Source organism: Corylus avellana, chromosome 4, assembly GCF_965113065.1.
Source record: "Corylus avellana chromosome 4, dhCorAvel1.hap1.2, whole genome shotgun sequence".
In the NCBI taxonomy this organism is placed as follows: Eukaryota; Viridiplantae; Streptophyta; class Magnoliopsida; order Fagales; family Betulaceae; genus Corylus; species Corylus avellana.
In genome coordinates this window covers 26,860,160-26,885,408 of record NC_142493.1, presented here as the reverse complement: position 1 = coordinate 26,885,408, position 25,249 = coordinate 26,860,160, and the positions used below count along the sequence as shown (strand labels likewise).

At 32.7% G+C, this 25,249-nt stretch overlaps 2 protein-coding genes and 2 pseudogenes across 4 annotated transcripts; 3 read left to right on the top strand and 1 right to left on the bottom strand.

Annotated features, from left to right (window-relative positions):
* The first annotated feature begins 7,337 nt into the window (after window positions 1-7,337).
* On the top strand, window positions 7,338-11,862 carry LOC148586528 (wall-associated receptor kinase-like 22). Of its 2 annotated transcripts, XM_088515804.1 has the most exons (4): window positions 7,338-8,191; window positions 8,249-8,328; window positions 9,312-9,464; window positions 10,673-11,862. In XM_088515804.1, exons 1-4 carry the CDS (start codon window positions 7,338-7,340, stop codon window positions 11,860-11,862), a joined length of 2,277 nt encoding a protein of 758 aa, XP_088371930.1. The 2 variants fall into 2 exon arrangements, with proteins under 2 accessions (XP_088371930.1, XP_088371931.1); XM_088515805.1 differs by lacking the exons at window positions 7,338-8,191; window positions 8,249-8,328; window positions 9,312-9,464 and adding an exon at window positions 9,700-9,713 and having other exon boundaries at window positions 10,671-11,862.
* Window positions 11,863-12,918: 1,056 nt separating this feature from the next.
* Window positions 12,919-13,602, top strand: LOC132171236 (wall-associated receptor kinase-like 22 pseudogene; annotated as a pseudogene).
* Window positions 13,603-16,451: 2,849 nt separating this feature from the next.
* On the bottom strand, window positions 16,452-16,913 carry LOC148586527 (small acidic protein 1-like). The gene has a single exon (XM_088516003.1). The coding sequence runs from the start codon at window positions 16,783-16,785 to the stop codon at window positions 16,606-16,608; it is 180 nt and encodes a 59-aa protein (XP_088372129.1). The 5' UTR covers window positions 16,786-16,913; the 3' UTR covers window positions 16,452-16,605.
* Window positions 16,914-17,545: 632 nt separating this feature from the next.
* Window positions 17,546-20,047, top strand: LOC148586526 (uncharacterized; annotated as a pseudogene). The gene is made up of 2 exons (XR_015911967.1): window positions 17,546-17,977; window positions 19,084-20,047. The product of XR_015911967.1 is annotated as an uncharacterized LOC148586526 (transcript).
* Window positions 20,048-25,249: the final 5,202 nt, after the last annotated feature.

Sequence of the window (25,249 nt, the reverse complement as noted above, 5' to 3'; positions counted from 1 at the left end):
TATCCCTAAATTTTATGTGTCTCCTTCCTTCCATCTTGTGAAACCCCTCATATCTCTCACCTTATTCTTCCTTTCGCACTTTTACCATACTCAACCCGACTAATTTTAGACACCTCTTCCTCATCCTCTGATTTCATGTGCCACATGGAATTGGCCTATGGAAGGAGAATGATAGAGAGACTTATAGAATTACTTTATTACCATTTGAATTTTTTTTATCAAGATAAACCCACTATATATATATATATTATGTTGGGCAATATAGTAATCGTTACAATGATATCTTGTGAAATATCAATTAAATAGTGAAACATTGTAAATATTTTATAAACTTATATATGAATATTCCCTTTACTAATTAAAATAGTTTTTTTTTTAAAAAAAAATTAATTGTTTGTGACCTTAAATGCAACCACAAATAATTGACGCTAAGAGCGTTATCAATAAACTCTTTATTAATTAATTAATTAAAATTTGGCTAAAAACTCAAATTTTCTAATTTAACTAACAGCTATGCAAAAGACAAAAGCATTAAATAATAAGCTCTCTAAATTTTACTCTATTTTATTCAAATAAAAATTTATACTATCTTCATTTATTTTTTATTTTCAAAAGCACCCCACCCCACAAACCCATAAAAGTGATGAGAGAAATAAAGTATGAGGAAAAATATAAAAATATCAAAAATAGAGTATTGGAGAAAGAATTTGCTTTCTAAATGTGGAGAGAGGTTTGATAAGTGCTAAAATAAAGAGAGGAATAGAAAGCTTGATAGAGATTATTTTTTTTAGAATTTAATTAAATTTTAGTTAAAAATAAATTTTAAATAGCTCGTTAATTAAAGATGTTGTACTGCAGTGCATAGGCTATTAGTGATGAAACAGCCAGCTGTTTCTGTGACTAATATGGAAACTATATATTAAATTATCGCTAATATGAGAGCTATATATTCATGAAGACAGTCGTCGTGGCTAATAGCAACAACGTGTAGCTCACGATGAAGGCGGTTTTTGACGATGACCATCAAGTGGCAATATCGAGGATTTGTGGTCGTAAAGGGTCATTAGTTATTGTCTATGACCATTTATGTGGTCGAGGATAATTATCTTTTTTCTTGGAGGATGTTTGCGAAATGAAGTAAAAGAGCACGCGGCGTGTGTCTGTATCAAGGTCCGAGGGAAATTGCGAAGAAGCGGAGGTGGCGTTTCCGTGCCTAAAAGGTCAATGCACGCGTAACATGGATTATTGACATGGATTTACCCTATGAAGACATCGGGTCCACCAGCCTCAATAATTTTTTCCACTTAAAAACTCCCATTGACCTACCTACAAACTGTTCGCCCAACTTTCTTGGCAGTTGAGCTTCACATGCTCACAGATAAATTTATTGTGATTTTTTTTAATAATAATAAAATAAGATATTGATTTTTATGCAGAAAAAAGAAAAGTTCTGAAAAGATGTTGATTTGATTTTTAAAAAAATTGAAAATAAGGAAAGCGGAAAAGGGAGAAGGAAAGGAGTTGCTATGCAAGTTCATTAACTTTTAGGATATTTCATCCTTTTTAGCAAATTCGGAGAGAATAATTTTTCTACTAGTTTCTAGAAGATCCGGCCCAGATAGAAAAAAAAATGTGGAGGATCCGAAGAAGCAGTTCACTATAGTTCTTCTTTTAGGATTTCTAAACATATGATAAAATCAAAGAGTTCTATTTCAAAATAAAAAATAAATATCTACCTAATATTGGGGTTAAAAATAATGAAAAAAGTGAAAAGGAACGCCGGGGAGGTGCAAAATTAAAAGAGTGAAAACATCATTTATGGGCATGGGCTTTGCAAAAGAGGAAGGAAGAATCAGTATGGCACTGAGTTAATTTATAAAGTAAAGAATCCACCATCTTGATAGGATGAGGGAATCGTCTAAAGTTTTATCAAATGAGGTCGTTCTTTTTCTTTTTGTTTTAATAGGATCGATGTTGACGAAGACTTGAGATTAGACTTTTCGTCAATTAATGCAATGACTTTTAGGGGGTCTGAATCACCTCTATCTTGAATATAATTTAATATTGAAATTGGATGAATGGCCAATATCATCAACATAATTGGTTGTTTTATGTTTATCAAACTTTCAAAAAAATCTGTGGAAATCACTCGAAAATGAAGCTGCACACTCTAGTCTAAGTGGAAAACACGTTAAAGTTAAAAAAAAAAAAAAAAAAAAAGAAGAAGTTAGTTTGGTGAGGTTATTGTAAATGTTATGCTTTAAACAATATCAATTAGAAGGCACCACATTAAAAATTTAGTAACAAAGCTGAATAAATTAAACAATATAAATTATAGATTCTTAAGTTACAATGTTCAATAAATTTGCTAAAGTACTGAAACAGCTAAGCAAATCCATTTTTAGATAGTTGTGTTAAGCCTAATGTAGAGTATTTTTTGCTACAATGTTAGCTTTTAGCTATTTTGTTAAGTCCAATGTAAAAGTGTTCTCAGTGCTAAGCAACTTTGATGAGCACTATTTACTCACAAACCAATAAAAAATCAATAAAACTCCTCTCTTCCATTTTTTTATTTCTTTTTTCACATATAGTATATTTCAATGAAAATTTGAGGAGAAATTGTATTATTTATATTGAAACCGTTGGGAAAATGAATATATTTTTGAAAAATATGAATGTTAGGAAAGACAAATTTTACAAAATATAATTGTTACGACAAGATAAATAGTAAAAAAAATGACTCAAGAAAACAAAATTTTTCAAAAATATGACATTATAATGAGACAAATTTCCAAAAATATGACAATTAGGAAAAGAAAATTATTTAAAAATATGAATGCTAGAGAAAGTAAAGAAATGTTTGAAAAATAATATTTAAATAGAATAATGAAAGTGTATAACTAAAATGCTAAGGCTGATGGGTGCTTTGAAAAAAAGTGAATAACTAAAATAAAGAAATATGATTTTTTTTTTTTTAGCTATTTTTGGCTAGTAAATTTGGTGTAGCCTCACCAAAACCATTTTTGGGTTATATTTGGTGAGGCAATACAGTAAAAGTGGCTAAAAACTCCCATTTTCAGGCTTACCATTTTAATGAGAAAAAATTGGTAAGTGAAGAGTACTCACCATTTTAATAGTGAGTATTGTTTACTCATCTATTTAATAAAAAAGTAATTTCTCTCATTCCATTTTTGTTTTTTTTTTTCTCTCTCATCTATTAATAGTTAGAGAAAAATAAACAAATATTTGAAAAATAATATTTAAATAGAATAGTAAAAGTTGATTGTTACAATAATGAAGTTGTTGGGGGTGTTCTAAAAAAATGAGTAGTTAAAAAAAAAAAAAAATGTACTTTTAATTATTTTGGTGAAGCTGCTAATAATGTTCTAATTGCTATTGTGGATATATATAAAACATTATCATCAAGTTAGCTAAAATAGCTAAAAGTTTATTTCGACTAGCCAAAATGTTCAAATTGGTCCAAAATGCTCTTTATTAGGCCCACCAAGTTGTTGAAATATTTTGAGTGTGGACAGCGCTATCAACTCACCAAATGCGTAAAAGTAATGCATAAAGAAAATACGGAACATTCTCTTTCCTCTCAATTTTTTTGTTTTCTCTATTTCATTATTTCTATATGACGGTTAAAAAAAAAATTAAAAAAATATGACCATTGAAAAAGACAAATTTTCAATGAATGATATGATTATTATAGTAAGAATAAAGATATCATTGAAAAATAATATTTAAATAGAATAGTAAAAGTGAATAGCAAAATATTGAGCTAGATGTAGGTGATTTAGGGTTCATTTGGATTTGCGATTTTAAAAAGTATTGTGATTTAAAAACAACGATTTAAAAATGTGATTTTTAAAAACGTAATTAAAAAAATAAAAAAAATAAAATTGATTTTTTAATTAAAATGTAGAGTAAATTTGCAGAGTTATTGGAGGCTACCAAAAAGTCGCAGTTGTGCACCGTCCACAATCCGCGTGGGATTTAGGGGAGATCAATACTGGCTAGTGGCTAGGGCTGTTAAGTGAGCGAAGCGTCTCGCGAGCAAGCTCGGGCTCGGCTCGCATAAGCTCGGCTCGTGCTCGACTCGAATATTAAATGAAGCACTTCATGAACACAAATCCTGGCTCGAATATTAAACGAAGCAAGCTCGGCTCGACTCGGCTAAGCTCGTGAACAGCTCGTATAAGCTCGAGTGTGTGTGTATATATATGTATAAACTAAGTAATAGATAATTAATTATAAATCTCATAATTATTAAAACCTTAAAATTGCATTTATATTTAAGCGTTAGAGAATGAAAAATTCTAGACCCTTCGTGATGAAAGAGAGAGAGCAATCATTAAAAAGACCTCGATTCAATTAGAGCAGATCCAAATGAAAGGAAGAAGAATCAAGCAGAAACTATTGAGGGAGATTGCAAAAGGCATAAACTATTGATGAATCAAACAGACCCAAACACTATCACTACATGTCTGGTGAGTGAGAGTGAGAGAGTGGGAAATGAGAGTTCAGGTGGAAGATCCGTTATGACTGGTGAGGGGGATTGAGAGAGAGACGTTAAAAAAATATTTTTTTGTAGGGGGCGTTGTCCCAATGCAGTCTGAATGCAACCTGTTAACTTGTCCCACATTGTTAAGAAAACATCAATCTCTAAGTTTGCTTATCTATAAAATGATGCATATCCTCTCTCTTTGAAACCAAATGCCTTGCTGTATTGACTCAGGCTCCATACTCGACTAGCTAGGCTAAGCAAATACTCATATGCAAACTAACTTCTTAAGTCGTTTAAGAGTACTTGAAATTAAAAAAAAAAATTAAAACAAAAATATTAAATATAAGAGCCAGCTCGCGAGCTGGCTCGGCTCGACTTATTATTAGCTCGAGCTCGATTTTTTTGGCTCGCCCTTGAGCTCGACTCGAGCTCGAGCTCGAGTAAAATTTAAACGAGCCAAGCTTGAACAAGGGAAGCTCGCCCAAGCTCGGCTCGTTTACACCCCTACTAGTGGCTACTAGGTTCATGCACAGAAGACAAAGACAATTTTTAATGTTTTGGTTAAAAAAAAAGGTTTTCATCCTTTGAGGTGAGAGTGAGACAAAATGAAATGAGTTTTATTTAAAAATAAAAAATAAAAATTTACCTAATATTGGGGATAAAAATAATGAAAAAAGTGAAAAGGAACCCCGGGGGGGGGGGGGGGGGGGGGGGAGGCGCAAAATTAGAAGAGTGAAAACATCATTTATGGGCATGGGGCTTTGCAATTAATTAAAGAAAAAGGAAGAATTCGTATGGCACTGAGTTAATTTATAGAGTAAAGAATCTCCCATCTTAATAGGGTGATAGGACGAGGGAATCGTCTAAAGTTTTACCAAACGAGGTCATTCTTTTTCTTTTATAAGACCGAAGACTTGGAGATTAGATGTTTTCGTCAATCAATGCAATGACTTTTAGGGGGTCTGAATCACCTCTATCTTGAATAATCTAATCTTGAAATTGGATGAATGGCCAATATCATCAACTTAATTGGCTGTTTTATGTTTATCAAACTTTCAAAAAAACCCATGGAAATCACTCGAAAATGAAGCTGCACACTCTAGTCTAACTGGAAAACACGGAAAAGTTAACGAAAAAAAAAGTTATTTTAGTGAGGTTATTGTAAATGTTATGCTTTAAACAATATCAATTAGAAGGCACTACACTAAAAATTTAGCAACAAAGCCGAATAAATTAAACATTATAAATTATAGATTGTTAAGCTACAATGTTCAACAAATTTGTTGAGTATTGGAGTAGCTTAGCAAATCTTTATCTAGTTTGTTAAGCTTAATGTAAAGCATTTTTTGCTACAATATTAGCTTTTAGCTATTTTGTTAAGCCCAATGTAAAATAGATAATAAGATTACTAAATAATTTAGTTTGTTAAGCTTAATGTAGAGCATTTTTTGCTACAATATTAGCTTTTAGCTATTTTGTTAAGCCCAATGTAAAATAGATAATAAGATTACTAAATATTAAAGAAACTTACAATGAATTGAGAATACCTCACAAACAGCTTTTGATGTTGAAGATCAAAAGAACACAAAAATTGGTTAGAGTTTCGTGCTGAGTGTTGTAAAATCAAAGAAAATAACAAAATAAGACAAATAAATTGCAATATGTGAAACTACGTTATCAGGAACTATATATGTCTGATTTTTCTCTATTATTGTGTATTTTACATACTACTCAATACTCCATTTTATAGACATAGAATTATAATGGGAGGTTGAGGAATATGAAATGGTGAATATGAAAGGGTAGTACATGAATCAAAATGCTACATCAATGTATTACATGAATTTTATAAAAATTCTAAAAGATGATATGAATGTGTAGAATTCCAAGAGATGGAACTAAATGGTCATCCACCAAATGCATGAATGCATTCATATATATATATATATATAATCTGCTTCTTTTAAAGTCTGATTCGTCAAACATTCCAGAGCTAGGGTGCATTGTAGACATGCAACCTATAAACCTTAATTTCCACCATTCACATTGGTAATCCCAGAATTTAGCAACGTACACCGCAAGAATATATATGCTTTTAATGTTGCTGTTGGAGGGGTCTTGATCAGGAGGTTTAATCTGTAAAAGAAATTGGATGAATGGCCTAGATCGATCATCAACTTAATTGGCTAAACTTATTTCTTGATATTGTTACAATACAAAGTACTCATATTTATAGGAGAATTGAGGGTAGATAATCTGATTTGATTATCATCAAATCTGATTACTTGAAATTACAATTAATTACAATTAAATCTCTAAATCAAATTCTCTAATATATTCTGACAATATAATGGTTAAACTGCTCAGAAAAAAGTGGAAAAGAAAAATAAAATCCTCTTTCACATTTTTTATTGAAAACAACAAAACAAGAAGCAGAGGACGATTTTATGGTCAACCAGTTTGAGTCTGAAAAGTAATTAATAATGCATGCCTACCGTCTACGCTACGTTCTACGCAAGTTTGAAGCCGCCTGAATATTCTTTGGCAAACAAAGAACTAGTCTATGCGGAGAACACGGAAAAGTTAACATGCAGAAGACAAGTCAGAAGCTAGCGTACTGACGACTTTTTTTTTCTTTTTTTCTTTTTTTTGTAATAATTTAAGACGACTTGGTCGAAGTCTTGTTGGCAACTTCCATACAATTTCTTGGCGACTTATAGAAAGGGACGATAATATTGGCGTTAAAAAAAGCAGGGGCTTGGGCTTTTGTGCTTCATTCACGCGCCAATTCATCAATATCCTACAAAGAAAGAAAAAGAGAGATCAGATGGTGGGGCAAGTGCAAATGGTATTTCAGATCATTTTGCTATTGTGTTCAATTGATGCAATAATATTTGTACAAGCAGCGGATTTAGCAAGTAATAGTAGTTCATGTCAAAGAAGCTGTGGGAATGTTAACGATATCCCATTTCCTTTCGGAATAGGAGCTGCAGGTTGCTTCGTTGATGAGTTGTTTGAAGTAGTTTGCAATGACTCATTTAGCCCTCCCAAACCTGTTTTGAAGAAGCTCGACTTGGAGGTGCTCAACATTTCATTATTAGGAGGCACAGTTCACGTCAACTATCCTACATTTGTTATGTGTGCTGATGAAGGACGTGGTAATCGTTCATGGAGCAAATATAATACGGAGTTAGCAGCAAGCCCTTTCATCTTCTCCCAGTCCCAGAACAGATTCATCGCCATCGGCTGCGACAACTTTGCCTCAATGACGTTCGATGATGGTCGAAATATTATTGATAATGGTCCAAATACTATTGATAATGGTACATTTCGTAGTAATTCAATACTTATGGGTGGGTGCATATCAATTTGTGCCGGTATTTACAGTGAAGTGGTAAATGCAAGTAGTTGCAACGGCATCGGCTGCTGCCAAACCACAATTCCTGCATATCTCAATGCCTTCAAGACAAGTATGAGGCTAGTAATTTCCGACTTTAACCACGGATGCAAGTCTGCATTCCTGATAGAAGAAAAGTGGTTCCAGGAACGTGGTTCAATTAATATGAGCTCTGTTATGTCGAGCGTTCCTGTGGTGTTGGAATGGAGGATTCCCGAAGCATCATTCTACTCACTTCCAATATCCTATAGTAATGCCTCCGCCTCCACCGCTTATAATAATACGTTCCCAAGCTACATTTGTTCTAATATTACTCAATATTTTTCTCTTTCTCCGACGAGTGGTTACCGGAAGTTGACTTATACATGTTCTTGCGAAAATGGCTTTGAAGGAAATCCCTATCTTCTTGATGGATGCCAAGGTAAACTTCTTTCTACTATTCTATCCATCTCTTTAATTCTTCTTTTCTTTTTCGTTTTTATTTGTGTTATTTAAATGGCTGGTTCTATGAATTAACACTTGTACATACATGTGCCTTGTGCGCAGACCACAAGTATAAACCTGTGTAGTGTTGAATTACACGTGTGGCCACCAGTATGAACCTGGGAAAAAATAATATTGATAATTTTGATGATATATATAATAAAATTTCATTTTGATAGATCATTTTGAAATTTAATTAGACAAAGGGAAGCTTCATACTTAATTTTTTTTTCCTTCCTATTTTATGTTTTATCAATTTTCTTACAAGTCTTTCTTTTTTTTCCTTTTTCTTTTTTAATTTTTTTTTTCTTTCAGATAAGTACAAAATTTATTGATAAGAACTAGCTAGATGAAAGAACTACATATTAACCTATTACCATGGGTGGATGGTCCCTTTTAAAAACAAGACCTTGCTTTTTCCAACCACTTGTTATCCTAACTTGTGCTAATAGAATATGATTCTCTCAATTTTAAATGAAATTGATTTAATTAGAAAAAATAATAATTTAAAGTTGATGCCATTTAACCCTATATATAGTCAATGTTAACACATCTTTTGCAAATTCAAATAATGTGAAATCATGTAAACCATTAGATTCATCGATTTTAAATCATGATCGTGAAATTGAGAAGAGCATGGTCCGTACGTAGTAAATAGCCACACATCTAGGCACATGTTATATGATTAAATTTCTTGTTTTTATCAATTTAGACTTTTGGAATAATCAATGATATTGTTAGACTTTTCTTATTGATAAGTAGGAATTTGTTACCCACAAAAATGTTATAATATTAATTTAAATAATTAAATTTCTTATTTTTTAAATTCTTTTTAAATAATTGAGGATTTAATAATTAATAACTATGAATTTTGCTTTTGATTTATTAGATACTAACATTGTTTGTCTCCGTACATGTAAGATATTAACGAATGCGAGCGCTCGAAGCCTTGTTCCCTTTACAATACAGCCACTGGGAGTGTCCAGTACTGTGAAAATGGTTATGGGTATTACGCTTGTAGGACGAGTGACTCCACCAAGTCTCCTCCGCGTAAAGGAAAAGCGGCCACGATAGGTATGTTTACTTTTTTTTTTCCTTTTTTTTTTTTTTTTTTTTTTTGCTAATTTTAAATCATGTTTTGAGAAAAATAAAAAATAAAAAATTGAGCACATATTTTGAAAAAAAAATAAAAGGATCAAAATAGGCTCATCATGACCATTACGTTTCTAAGACTTATGCCACTCGGTTATACTCCTTGTAAAGTGCTTATATTCCAATCTTTGAAGTATTTCCAAGCGTGTAGAGAATCAAATCACTTCTTCTTTTCTTTTCTTTTCTTTTTTTTTTTTCTTTTTTTTTAATATATTTTATCGTGCATTTTCTATGCAATCAATTTTAAATAAATATATCCCTAAGATTCACTTAGTATTATCTTTGAGATATATTGGCACCTTTTGGATCAGAATTTCTCGAAATTCTCAAAAATTGCAAGATCCTGCATGCTTCTTAAAATGGTTTAAATGGACACTCAGATTTTACCAAGCAATGATTTTGAGACAAAAAAAAAAAAAAAATTGCAAGAATTAGATTCTTTAACTAGCCACTCAAAGAAAGTTGTTGACCACCACCTAAAGGGTTTCGGGGTGGCCAAATCACCCCAAAAACTCATGATCAGAAGCCAACCAACTCCCTTAAACCTTGGAAGCGTGGTTTGTCACTCACCCCCTCAAGTCTTGAGGGAGTGGTTGGGCCAATTTACAAGGCTCATATGAGGGTGGTTGACCACCTCTTTGGGATAGCATATCACTCCAAAAATATTAAGGGGTGGTGCACACAACCTCTTTAGGTGTTGGTTAAAGAAATCAATTCCTATAAGTTTTTTTTTTTAAAACAAAAAATTCAAAATTGATGACATTACAAAATCATGACCTTTCATTTAAAATAATGGTTTCAATCTTAAAAAATGCAGGTAAGGGATTCTAATGCAAACCTTTAAACTTTCATGCTCTTTTATTTTTTATTTTTAATCATCTTCCTCAGCCAATAGCCCACTTTTACCATCTCCTCTTTTTGAATTTTACCATCTCCTCTTTTTGAATACTTTAATAGTCAAAATATATTAACATACTTTTTGTCACATGAGAGTTTTTCATACTAATTTCTAGTATTAAGAGAATATCTCTATATGTCTTTCTATTTTAAGTCAATATTATCAATCAAAACTATTACTATAACATTTTACTGCAATGAATAATATTTCTCTATGACATTGTGTTAAGCAGGTATTTGCAGCAGCCTTGGATCGATGGTTCTACTTATTGGTGGATGGTGGTCCTACAAAGTGGTAAAGAAAAGGAGGAGGATTAAACAAAAGAACAAGTTCTTCAAACGAAATGGTGGTTTATTGTTACAACAACAATTATCTTCACATGAAGCCAATGTTGAAAACACCAAATTGTTTAATTCAAAAGATCTGGAGAAGGCCACTGATCGTTTTAATGTGAATAGAATACTTGGCCAGGGAGGACAAGGCACTGTTTATAAAGGTATGTTAGCAGATGGAAGAATCGTTGCTGTGAAAAAGTCCAAGGTAATTGACGAAGGAAAACTCGGAGAATTTATTAATGAAGTTGTCATTCTTTCACAGATTAACCACAGGAATGTGGTTAAGTTAATTGGGTGTTGTTTGGAGACAGAAGTCCCTCTGCTAGTTTATGAATATGTTCCTAACGGAACTCTTTTCCAATATGTCAATGGCCAAGTTGAGGAGTTTCCACTAACATGGGATATGCGCTTACGAATTGCAACAGAAGTTGCAGGAGCTCTCTTCTACTTACACTCAGCAGCTTCTACGCCCATTTACCATCGAGATATTAAGTCTACAAATATACTCTTAGATGATAAATATAGAGCTAAAGTACCTGATTTTGGGACGTCAAGAACCATAGCTGTTGATCAAACTCACTTAACAACACTAGTGCATGGCACTTTTGGATACTTGGACCCTGAGTATTTTCAGTCAAGTCAGTTTACAGAAAAAAGTGATGTTTATAGTTTCGGTGTTGTCCTTGCTGAATTGGTAACTGGAGAAAAAGCAATCTCTTCAACAAGGACACAAGAATCTAGAAGTTTAGCCACATATTTCATTCAATCTATGGAGGAGAACAATTTGTTTGATATTGTTGATAGTCAAGTTTTGAAGGAAGGTAAAAAAGAAGAGATCATTGCGGTCGCGAACCTTGCAAAAAGGTGCTTGAACTTAAATGGGAAGAAAAGACCTACAATGAAAGAAGTCACAAAGGAGTTGGAGGCAGTTCAAACATTGCGAAAAGCTCCTAACCTTCAACAAAACTATGAAGAGCTTGAATGTGTCCGAGTAGAAATGTACAAGCCATGGGATGCTGCTCCTTCATCAACAATGTCAACCTCATCTATAAACGTCCAACCATTATTATCTTCTCAGTCTGTATGAATCAGTATTTGTTTAATGTAATGTTATAATCTACATTGCTTTATTTGGTACCATAAGCATTATTAGACTCCAATTTTACTATCCTATCTGAGTTACCCATCCTCAGCCTCAGGGTTTCATATATAGACAACCAATTACTGTAGTTTTTCAAAATGAAAGGAGAAGAAAAATTTGAATGCTACCGAGTATTCAAAGACCAAGATCTTGTAGGATTGTATGCCTGTCTAATAGATCTAATTGATCATTACATATAATTCAATTAAGATATTGTATGAAAGTATGATTTCTTCTATTCTCTTTTAATTTGAGAATTGAAGTATTTTTGGTTGAGTTAGTTCAAATCAAAGAAAAGTTTTTTGGTCTACCTTCTTTTTATTTTTTATTTTTTATTTTTTACTCATTTTTTTATATAACTTAAACTTTTTTTTTTAAAAAAAAATATTATATTATTAAATCATTAATTTTTATATTATTAAATTATTAATGTATTATTTTAATTAATATTTTATTTTTTATTTTAATATTATTTTTTTTTGTTAATAACAATAACTCATATTAATAACTCAATCAAAATAAAAATGACTAAATTTGTATTTCGAAATATGGGCACTTTACTTGATTTTGATCAGGTAAGCTCATGCATTTGAGCTTCGCGTGTTGTGGCTTTATCAGGCCCTTGCACTTTAGTGTGTTTGACATTTTTAATGATACTGCTTGATACATAACAGAAGAGGAATTTCAGTCTTGGTGAAACATTTCAATCAAGTGATAGAACTGAGTAACGACAGGACAAGTGAACATATTATTGAATTAGAAAATACACTTCATTTGGGTTTGAAAATTATGATTTAGACCCCAAGTTGTTATTAACCCAATATAAACACAAAAATAAATAATACACGGATTTGGTGACGAAGTGAAAACATTTTTAGAACTCTTTAAAAGTAAAACTTAATGGAACGCTTTATGCATTCTTCTAGTTTATGAATACATTCCTAACGGAACGCTTTCCAATATGTTAATGGACAAATTGAGGAGTTTCCACTAACATGAGATATGCGCTTGCGAATTGCAACTGAAGTAGTAGGAGCTCTCTCTTATTTACACTCAGCAGATTCCTCGCCCATTTATCATCGAGATATTATGTCTACAAACATACTCTTAGATGAAAAATACAGAGCTAAAGTAGCTGGCTTTGGGACTTCAAGATCCATCATTGTTGATCAAACTCACTTAACCACACTAGTGCATGGCACTTTTGGATATTTGGACCCTGAGTATTTCCAGTCAAGCCAATTTACAGAAAAGAGTGATGTTTATAGTTTCGGCGTTGTCCTTGCTGAGTTGTTAACTGGTGAAAAAGCAATCTCTTCAACAAGGATGCAAGAATCCAAAAGTTTAGCCACATATTTCATTCAATCCGTGGAGGAGAACAATTTGTTTGATATTCTTGATAGTCGAGTTTTGAAGGAAGGTAAAAAAGAAGAGATCATTGCGGTCGCGAACCTTGCAAAAAGGTGCTTGTACTTAAACAGGAAGAAACGGCTTACGATGAAAGAAGTCACAAAGGAGTTGGAGATAGTACACATGCGACAAAAAGCTCATAACCTTCAACAAAACTATGAAGAGCTTGAATATGATCGAGCAGAAATGTACGGGCCATCGGATGCTGAACCCAAATCAACAATGTCAACCTCATCCGGAGATGTCCAACCATTATTACCTTATCAATCTACATGAATCAGTATTTGTTTGATGCCATTTTATAGGCTAAATAATTTTCTGTTTACGTTGTAATTTCAAAAATCATCTAAGAACATGGATTAACCATATCCAATTCTAATGATAGTATAAGATAGCAGAAAGCTCCATGTTCAAGGATCTAATTTTGTTGTTGGTGATACATTGAATAGTCACCCTAGAACGGACTCGCATATCACAACCACATTTATAAGACAAGCAAATCAATGATATTTTTCATGTGGAAACTATACACTCTCATGGTCATTAATGCGACACCTTATTGGAATACATGCTACCATTTTGGGCCAGGAGCCTCCCCCATTAAAAGGGGTACACATGTAACGCTCCCAAAATGAATTAGCTATGGTAATTAATTGGAGGTAATTTGAAGTGCTACTTGTAGTGTTTCCAAATTAATTAACTTGATGTATTACCTATACACACATATATACAAGTAAAAAAACATAAAAGTTTGTTGAGCAGTTAATTGGCGAAAAAGCGATCTCTTCAACAAAGACACAAGAAGTCCAAAGTCTAGCAACATATTTCATTCAATCGTTGGAAGAGAACAATTTGTTTGAAATTCTTAGTAGTCGAGTTTTGAAAGAAGGCAAGAAAGAAGATATCATTGCAGTCATGCACCTTGCGAAAATGTGCTAACTTAAATGGGAAGAAACGACCTACAGTGAAAGAAGTTGTAATAGAGTTGAAGGCAGTTCAAATGCTGCAAAAAGCTTCTAACCTTCGGCCAAACTGTGAAGAGATTGAATATGTTTGAGCATAAATGTACGAGCCATGGGAGGATGTTCTAACATCAACAATGTCAAACTCATATGTAGACGGCCCAACCATTATTATCTTCTCAATCAGTATTTGTTTAATGTAATGTTGTAGGCTACATCGCTTTATTTGGTACCATAACCATTATTAGACCCCAATTTCACTATCCTAAGTTTGTTACCATCTTTATGGGTACACAAACAACCGATCATTGTACATAAATTTAGTAAAACTCCAACAAAATATTTAATTTGTACAAGACTTGTAGTAAATTGTACGGTACTTGTAGCAGAACTCCAACAAAATTTTACTTTTTTCAAAAATAAAAAATAAAAAAATAAATATATTGAATTAAAAACAGAAGTTTCTTAAGTGTAGGCGTCCAAAGCCCATTTACACGGCAATGATAATTACTTGAACTTGCTCTCTCTTTTTCTTCTTGTATATATCGTCGCACAAAATTGGCAAGCACTCTTACTCCCACCGCCATCCGAAACTCACCCAATTTAGAACCAAGTCTGATGCAAAGTAGATCAACATCTCTAAGTAACCAGGTAAACATGTCCAGACATCATGTGTTCCCCTTCATTCAACAAAACTAGCTTCTAACAATCTAGTGTCTTGGACCACTCTTATGTGACTTAATATAAATAGATGCACACCCATTTCTATCATACAATTATTTTACAATACTGACATGGCGGTTCCAATAAACCCTTGGATCACTTGTAAAAAATAAATCTAAGAATTGGTTCAGAGTGCCATGTCAATATTGTGAGATAGGTATGAAATAAATATGTAATTTCAAACATTACTCGTCCATTACAACATACCAACAACCTGCCCTACCAATTGCAATCTAAACAACACAAGAATCAAACTGCAATCTAAATAACACAAGAATTACAGATCCCATGCTCTAGGACATGAGGTCCTCACCTTTGGTTAAATACATCACACACCACTTAAATAATTTCACCGGTCCTTCCATACGGACCAAAACGTTCAAAGTACAACCACAATCATGCTTAAACCTAGATAGAGAGGTTTTCTGGATATTCTCCTTATTTCCTGCAGTATTTCATCCCATCATCACAACATAATGAACCCTACATATATCAAACACCTACAGCAAATCCATACCAAACACCTATAACTTTTCTCGACATAATCTTTGGAAATTACAACTAAGCTCCACAAAGAAAATCCATAACCAAGCCTTCCAATTTGAGCAGCAATCACTAAAATTCAACCATGACCACCAACACCTAAATTGAATTGCCAATTACATAGAAAAGAAGACGACACAAATGTTTTTTTCTTCTAATAATTGGTAAGATACACAAGCACTCGGTGGGACTTGAACTCATGACTCACCCTCCACCTTGCTACAGAGGGAGGAAGTAGCATTTGAGTAAAGAGATAATTATCTTGAGAAACATTATCAAATGTGTATATCCATGTGCATTTTATAATGTGACAGATATCTGAGACAGTTCCCACACCAGTTAGATGCTTAGAGACAGGTTTACTTAAGTTGATAATTAACCGACTCAAAGATCAACCAAAACGCAGAGAAAGGTGTGCTTCAAAGACGAAGAGAATTCTCCTCAGCTCAACAGCATACTAGGGCCAAAACCAATGCTGAAATTAATATTTCCAAGCAAAATAGAGGATTGATAAACGTAAAAATAAAAACTAATTTATATTCATAATCCCTCACTCAACTAAGCCAAAAATACAACCATCTATCCTTACGACTTCACTTTTACTCTATTCGAAATCATAATGCACATCCAAAAACAATATAAAAGGAAAACAGTACCGATTCCGGAGTGAATTTTCTTTTCCTTTTCCCAGCAACCAAACTGACGACAACCCTCTTTACATATACCTAATAAACACCAAAGTGCGACAATAAGAAGGAGCCGATCAACCACACATATGCTAATTTATATTCATAATCCCTCACTCAACTAACCAGAGCTTAATTCTGGGAAAAAAAAAATCTAAAACCATAAAAGCCACAAAAAAGAGCCAATCAATCATTCAGCATGGTCGAAACCTCATATAATTTCTAGTTCAACCATATAAGAAAAGATCCAACCAGTCAAACACATCGTTCCTAATATGCACGTTCCACGTTTAACACAGGAGGATTCTAACGGAGACAAAAAAAAACCTAGAAAATAAGGGCATACATGATGATGATGAAAAGGTTCAGTTAATGTCGGAGTCGTCGAAGTCGTCCTCGAAGGAGTTGAAGAAATCGGCGTCGGCGACCTTGTTGTCGACAGAGATTACGCCTTCGCCGTAGATCTCGAGAGGGTCCACGTCGTCAACGTCCATCGCCATCGTCGATGGCTGGTCGTCCATGTCTCCGAAGAAATCCATGGGCATCGGCCTCGTCTATGTCTCTCTCTGTCTCAGGTCCTCCTTATCTGGTGGATACGATTCAAGACTTTTAGGGCTTAAGAGGCGATTCGCTAAACGGTGCCGTTTGTATGTCGAAGAGACGTGGTCGTTTCTTGAACGTATTAAAAGCAACCGCCACTGGTTTTTTTTTTTTTTTGTTGGTGTGTGTGTGTTAATCGCCACCGTTTGTGTGTTATGAGGGTGAGATTATATAAATTGTAATGTTTTAGATGAAAACATATATTTTTTTCTAAATAAAAAGGAAGGCCGAGAGACTAACTATATGTATTCCCTGAATGTAACCAAAGTATATTTGCTTACTAGAAGTCACACCAAAAAAGTATAGACGATGAGAACTGCAGACGGCAAGGCACTTTCTCAAATCCAACTAAACTATAGCGTGGCTTAACTCTATCAGAACATTAATAGGACTCAAGACGACTAATACTAATATTTTTATCATAGATTTTCACAAAAATTAGTCATGCCAATGAAAAAGAAAACAGATCAAGGGAGGGGTTACCCAAGATTATCTATTGAGCATTTGTGGTGTGATTCGTTTGGTCTTGTTTCTGTAGGCTTAATTACTAACGCTAAAGGAAAATAAAAGGGATAAATAAAATAAAACACAAGAATTAATGTGGTTGATCTATCATTTATTTATTATGTCAAAAAAAATTATTTATTCATTTATTTTATTTTTAGCTAACATTTTCCTGCTACTCTTTGGGACTAGTAAGGGAAACTAGTCCATACTCCAAAAATGATGGAAGTTGAATGGAGGAGAAGAAACTAAAGGACGTGGCCAAATGGAAGCCCAGCTCCTCACACACCACCCCTGCTCCATCTTCACGCATCCTCGACCTCCTTATCGCTATCCAACGCGACCCAAAACCCCTTATCCGGCCTCTCATTCTCGCCGCTCGTTCTCTACCAGTACCGTCCCTGGAACTCCAATGCCGAAACCGCCCGTTCCTCACAGGGATTCAACTTCGAGGATGACAAAGACGAAGGAGAAGACCAAGATCCTGAATTTGGCTTTGGAGGAAGCAGAGGCAGAAAGAAGAAGAAGGAGAAGAGGCGGTGGTGGTCCGACGAGTCTTCTTCCTCGCCGGAGATGGAGGAAGGGTCTGGTGGGGTCTTCGAGGAAGTCTTTGACAGTTTCTGGATTTTCAAGGTACAATTTTGATATTGCAAGTTCTTACCCTTCAATTTAGCTTCTCTAGTAGTGTTTAGCAAAACGCTGGGACATAGATTTAGGACATTACTGGGGCAGCTATTATCTTTTCTACTACAAGATTTGGGTACTCGAATGCGCTAAATATTTTGATATTGAGTATGCTTTATATGTCGGTTATATTCTAAAATATGTGATAAGATTGGTGGAGTTGATCTTCTGTGCAATTGTTAGCTGAGGGCACTCAGCAATGCAAGGCATCGTGGTGGGGATTGCCTCAGCTGAGGCAAACTATCAAGTGCCTTGGTTAAGAGAGAACTTTGGCTTTTGTTCTATTTCATTGGATACCTCAGCCACCATTCTCACAATTTGTTGAAGGGAAAACATGTTTATTAACGAGAGAGGTTTTTAAAACTGGCCGGTGGATTTATCAACTTGTTTAATGAAGAGAAATTTACAGAACACTATGATTATTAGGTCTTAAAGAAGTTTGCTGCCTATTTAAATTCCTACATTTTTCTTGGTTATGTTGAAGAATCAGTGCCTTGTTTCGCCTACACAAGCAGGTGTCTGGATTGTCGAGCAATACTCTGTCCTTTACCTTGGTGCTGTCTATTGTCTTTGATAACACCAGCTTAGCTTATTTTAATGATGCCCTTTAGGTGCTTTGGGTTTATTTTTCTCTGTATAGCTTTTGTGCAGCAGACTACCTGACTGGTACTTCATTTATTCTGCTGATTGAAATTTAGTCAATGACGAATCCCTTGTTAATCAAATGGACAGTCTTTTTTACTACACCACTAGTTTCTAGTTCGTCTTGTACTTCCTATTTGTTATTAATATCATTTATGCAATATATTTTTCCACGAGTGAAGTATGTAATATTGTTGCTTTCCAGTATATAAGCATTTTGATAGAATGAACTCTCAACAAGGATCTATTATGACATTTCAATGACTAAAATTTAGTTACCATTGTCCAAGACAGGTATTCACCATGCAATAATATTTTCTGAGAGCGAAATTTGTACTGGTTCACTCCTGCTTCAGGCTTTACTTCGTCCGATGGGTTTAACATTTCAATAAATTTGTTTTTGGTCAGTGCAGGTGTTCAGATCCTATGGCTGGACACTTCCACCCATTATCTTATCTTGGCTGCTAGCTTCAGGCCCAAAAGCTGTTCTTATGGCATTAGTGCTTCCCCTTGGTCAGTCAGTCGTGTCTCTGGCATTTGAGAAGTTGTGGGGGAGGAAACGAAGCAGGCCAAAACGCAAGTCCAGGATGAGGAGGAAACCATCTGCCAGCACTGTGAGTAGTGTTGAAACTGATGCAGAAGAACAAGATGAAAGTTGAGAAACCAGAAAGGGAAAGATGGGATATCAATCGTGGGTAGCAGGAAATGATGGTCCGGTTTCTAATGGTGGCCAAGATGCACCAAATTTTGGTGGTTGGGATGACCTAGATAGATCTGGATTTGCACGGAGAGCATACCGAATGTCTGGAGGGTCACGGCAGACAACAACGGAGAAGGGAAAGTTGAGTCGCAGGGAGAGAAAAAGTGACACACCTCTGCTCTTGAGATTGTTGATTGCTGTTTTCCCATTTTTGGGTTCTTGGACTAAGATGCTGTAGTGATTCCTACTAAGCATCCTTGCACTCGAGCATGGATTTGATTTGTTTTGCCTGCAAGTACTGAGATTGAGTCACTGAATTTAGGGGCCAATTGGTTCCTCTTCTTACTTATCTGCTTCCAAGTTGAATCAGTTAAGCGAAGGTCAAGAAATCAAAATTCATTGGAGCCAATTTGCGTATCTAACATCCTAATGATGGGTTTTGGTGATCGAGCCAATCTGTTCCTGTGAGGTGATGGGGCTTTCTCTGAAGGTTCTTTTGTTAATCTCATTGCAGATAGTCCAACCATAATCTCCTATGATCCGTTACAATTTGGTTCCGTACATGGTGTAGAATTTGACATTTACTTTAAAAAGAAAAAGTGATGGTGGAACAAAGGTAAATTAGAGTTGCTCAAGCACTTCATATATAGCTTACATATATTTATAGCTTTTGTTTCTCTTCTGTTTCTCTGTTTTTATTTTTTTTTTAATTTTTTTATTTTATTGGAAAATTCTATTTAACCCCCTAAAGTAATACATAACTTTGCTCATATTACCCATTAATAAATTCAATCCACATATCACAATCATTCACTATATAAAGCACTCTCATTAAACTTTTCATTTAATCATCAAGGCAGCTAAATTTTCAATAATAAAAACTAGAATACAATTTGTGTCATCCTATGAAAAGCTGTGCCACTTATCACAGTGTTAGCCACCCTTAGATGCTACTTTTCACAATTTTAGCCATTCTAGAGTTTACATTCTTTTAGTTTCTGCTATTAGAAATTAGATATTAGATATGTGACATTTTCATTAATTGCTTATGTATTTTAGCTCGGAGCCACACTATTCAATCGTGTACATTTTTCCATTATCTCAAGAATGAGAAGATTGCGTAATACGTTAAAAAAAAAAAAAAAAAAAGAATCAATGTGGAACTGACTCTCATTTAAAATAAAAACTAGCTTAGAGCCCGTGCTACGCGCCGGGTTTTTTTTATTTTTTTATTTTGTAATTTACTAAAAAATTCTTTAAAAGATTATCAACAATAATTTTTATTTTATTCTCTTAATTAACTAATTAGCTACTAAAAATGACAAATATTCATAAGATCCTTTTAAACCATAGTTTTACTCAATACATATCTAATAAATTTAAAAATTCATAAATTTTAGTTCTTATAAACTGAAACATATTAAATATTTGTTCCCATATATGTAGTTTAAAATGAAATATAAAGGAAAAAAAAATTCAAAATAAAAACATAGATTAATCAATTATACAAAATGATTGATTAATCATTATATTCTAACAATGACACCACTTCTCCTCCACTACACAATCCATTATGGTAAACTTTTGTCTTTCAAGAGTTGAACTTTCTCCTCATAAACAATTTTTTTGAGAAATTTTTCTATTACACTAACAAAAATAAAGAAGTGTTCTAAAATATATGAGCATATTGATATTTGATTACAGTTATGTTTACTAATTTTGTAAACAAAAAAATGTTGATAGTTTAATTTTTCTTTTTAAAAATGAAAGAGATAAAAAACATTGGCAGGAATATTGACATAATCTAATTATACATCGTACCAAAAATAATGATAGGAATTTTTTTCACTATCATTTCCCTTAATTCAACGTGAAATTTACAAAAGAAAACTAATCAATTTGAAAAAATAATATATAAATTAGTATAAAATTTAAGGGAAAAAAATGGAAGAACATAACCAATTTTTTTTTTTTTTTAACAGCCATCCTTCACATATATAAAGTAAATGAAACTAATTTTAAGACATACAGGAAAACAAAGACGAAAAAATCTACACAATGAACATTGACATAATCTAAAAAAGCATCCTACACCGTACCAAAAATAATGATAGGAAACTCTTTCACTATCATTTCCTAATTCAATGTGAAATTTACAAAAGAAAAATATTCAATTTGAATAAATAATATATAAATTAGTAGAAAATTTAAGGGATAACAATGGAAGAACATAAATACATTAAATAAAGATAAAATAAAAAACTAAAAATAAAATTTTAATATAATTGAAAGAATTGTCTTTTTCTACTGTATACGTTTCTCGATTCCAATGAAACCTTAAAAACCAATGTCATCCATTAATTAAGCATGTAAACAGATAAAAAAAATTAAATCACTCAATGAACAACAACATGTACAAACTAAAAAATTATCAACCAAAAATAACGATAAAAAACTCTCTCTCATTATTATTTCTTGAGTTCAATGTAAAATTTACCAAAGAAAAGTAATCATTTGAATCAAAAATAATATATAAATTAGAAGAAAAAAATAAGGGACAAAAAAAAAAAGGAAGAACATAAGCACCAGAAATAAAGATAAAAAAAAAAAGGAAAAAAAAATACTAATTGAAAATAACTATTCTAGATTAAAAAAAAAAAAAAACTGTAGTATAATTTTTCATTAAGAAACAACGATAGAAAAATTGAAAAGAACTGTTCTAGAAAAAAAAATATATATATAAAAAATAACTATAGTATAATTTTTTATTGAGAAGCAGCAATGCAAATCTCTTTCTCTCTCTCTCTCTCTCTTGTCTTTTTTCTAAATTGATTGTAAAATTTACAAAAGGAACATTGAGATATAAATAGAAAGTAAGAGAAGAAAAAAAAAATTAGAAAAAAATATAAGGGACAAAAACAAAAATGGAAGAACATAAGCACCGAAAATAAAGATAAAAAAAACCAATAAAATGAAAATACTAATATAATTGAAAATAACTATTCTACTCTTCATTGAGAATAATATAATTTATCATTGAGAAACAACGATTGGAAAATTTAAAAGAACTATTCTTGCAAAAAAATAAAATAAAGAAAAGAAATCATTGAGAAACAACGATTAGAAACTCTCTCTACCTCTCTCTTGTAGTCTTGTCTTTTTCCTGATTTGAGTGTGAAATTGACAGAGGAACATTGAGATATAAATAGAAAGCAAGAGAAGAGACAAAGAAAAATAAACAGAGAGAGAAAGAAAGAATTTGGGAACCTTTTGTTTTCTTTATTAAGACAATTAAATATATTACAAATAAAACTCATATATTTTAATTGTCTCATATTGAGATATAAACATAAAGGAAGAGAAGATAAAAAGAAAATCAAATAAAGAGAGAGAAATAGATAATTTGAAAACTTTTTGTTTTCTTCATTAAGACAATTCAATGCATTATGATGATGATGAATATATATATATAATAATATATCTCACATTAAGATATAAACATAAAGCAAGAGAAGATAAAAAGAAAATTAAATAAAGAAAGAGAAATAGAGAATTTGAAAACCTTTTGTATTCTTGATTAAGACAACTCAATGCATTACAAATAAAAAATCAAAAAATTGGTTCAAACATAAATTATGGGAGAGAGAGAGAGAGAGAGAGAGAGAGAGAGAGATTTAAGATATTTAAGTGGAGAAAATTATGGGAGAGAGAGAGAGACAAAATTATGGGAGAGAGAAATAGTTAAGACACTTAAACCATATAATTAGTTTAGAGAGAGAAGAAAATGTTCAAATATAAAATTATATTAAAAAAAAACGGTTGAAACATAAATTATAAGAGAGAGAGAGATTATGGGAGAGTGAGAATTATCACAATTAAGTAAAAAAAAAAAAAAAAAAAAAGGAATTCAGATATAAAATTATGGGAGAGAGATTTAAGACAATTAAGTGAGGATAGAGAAAGAGAGAGAGAGAGAGAGACAAAAAACGATTGAAACACAAATTATGGGAGAGAGTTAGCACAATTAATTAAAAAAAAAAACTATTGAAACACAAATTATGAGAGAGATTTAAGATAATTAAGTGGAGATAGAGGGAGAGAGAGAGAGAGAAAAAAAAAAAAAAAAGGGTTGAAACACAAATTATGGGAGAGAGTTAGCACAATTAATTTTTTTTTAAAAAAAAATGATTGAAACACAAATTATGGGAGAATGAAAGTTAGCACAATTAATTGTCTTAAACCATAGAATTAGTTTACGACATTTAAATTGAGATAGAGGGAGAAAGAGAGAGATTTAAGACAATTAAGTGGAGATAGAGGGAGAGAGAGAGAGAGAGAAAGAGAGAGAGACAAAAAAACGGTTGAAACACAAATTATGGGAGAGAGTTAGCAGAATTAATTTTAAAAAAAAAAAACGATTGAAACACAAATTATGGGAAAGAGATTTAAGACAATTAAATGGAGATAGAGGGAGAGAGAGAGAGAGAGAAAAAAAAAACCGGTTGAAACACAAATTATGGGAGAGTGAGAGTTAGCACAATTAATTATCTTAAACCATAGAATTAGTTTAAGACATTTAAGAGGAGATAGAGGGAGAGAGAGAGAGAGAGAGAGAGAGAGAGACAAAAACGGTTGAAACACAAATTATGGGAGAGTAAGAGTTAGCACAATTAATTAAATGTCTTAAACCATTGAATTAGTTGAAGACATTTTTCTGAAAAAAGTTTAAGACATTTAAGTTGAGATAGAGGGAGAGAGAGAGAGAGATGTGGGAAATAGAGTTAGGAGGACACGTGTCGCAATTCTAAGCATTCCCAATTAATTAAAAAAAAAAACTATTGAAACACAAATTATGAGAGAGATTTAAGATAATTAAGTGGAGATAGAGGGAGAGAGAGAGAGAGAAAAAAAAAAAAAAAACGGTTGAAACACAAATTATGAGAGAGAGTTAGCACAATTAATTTTTTTAAAAAAAAAATGATTGAAACACAAATTATGGGAGAATGAAAGTTAGCACAATTAATTGTCTTAAACCATAGAATTAGTTTACGACATTTAAATTGAGATAGAGGGAGAAAGAGAGAGATTTAAGACAATTAAGTGGAGATAGAGGGAGAGAGAGAGAGAGAGAAAGAGAGAGAGACAAAAAAACGGTTGAAACACAAATTATGGGAGAGAGTTAGCAGAATTAATTTTTTAAAAAAAAAACGATTGAAACACAAATTATGGGAAAGAGATTTAAGACAATTAAATGGAGATAGAGGGAGAGAGAGAGAGAGAAAAAAAAAAAAAACCGGTTGAAACACAAATTATGGGAGAGTGAGAGTTAGCACAATTAATTATCTTAAACCATAGAATTAGTTTAAGACATTTAAGAGGAGATAGAGGGAGAGAGAGAGAGAAAGAGAGAGAGAGACAAAAACGGTTGAAACACAAATTATGGGAGAGTAAGAGTTAGCACAATTAATTAAATGTCTTAAACCATTGAATTAGTTGAAGACATTTTTCTGAAAAAAGTTTAAGACATTTAAGTTGAGATAGAGGGAGAGAGAGAGAGAGATGTGGGAAATAGAGTTAGGAGGACACGTGTCGCAATTCTAAGCATTCCCTACGTCAAAACTCGGCTTTTATATATATATATATGAAAACCACAACAGTTCCAACAGATTGATATCCATGGGAATAAGCATTCTTCAATATTGACTAGCTATTCTTTTTTTTTTTTTCCTTAGATTATCACCAAACAAAGACTGCTTTTCCTTTTCTACCCTTGTTAAATTTATACTTTATAATTGAATGAACCCACCCTAATTGAGTTAAAAGTACATTTTACAAAGAATTCCGTTATGTTCCCCAAAGCAATTTGCAATGTTAATATC

Bases quoted from the DNA above. Each gene is read 5' to 3' on its own strand.
- LOC148586528 (XM_088515804.1), top strand. From the start codon at position 7,338: ATGGTGGGGCAAGTGCAAATGGTATTTCAGATCATTTTGCTATTGTGT. The intron at 8,192-8,248 runs GTTCCCAAGCTA...TTCTCCGACGAG, and splicing joins TCCACCGCTTATAATAATAC to TGGTTACCGGAAGTTGACTT. The intron at 9,465-10,672 runs GTATGTTTACTT...TGTGTTAAGCAG, and splicing joins AGGAAAAGCGGCCACGATAG to GTATTTGCAGCAGCCTTGGA.
- LOC148586527 (XM_088516003.1), bottom strand. From the start codon at position 16,785: ATGCCCATGGATTTCTTCGGAGACATGGACGACCAGCCATCGACGATG.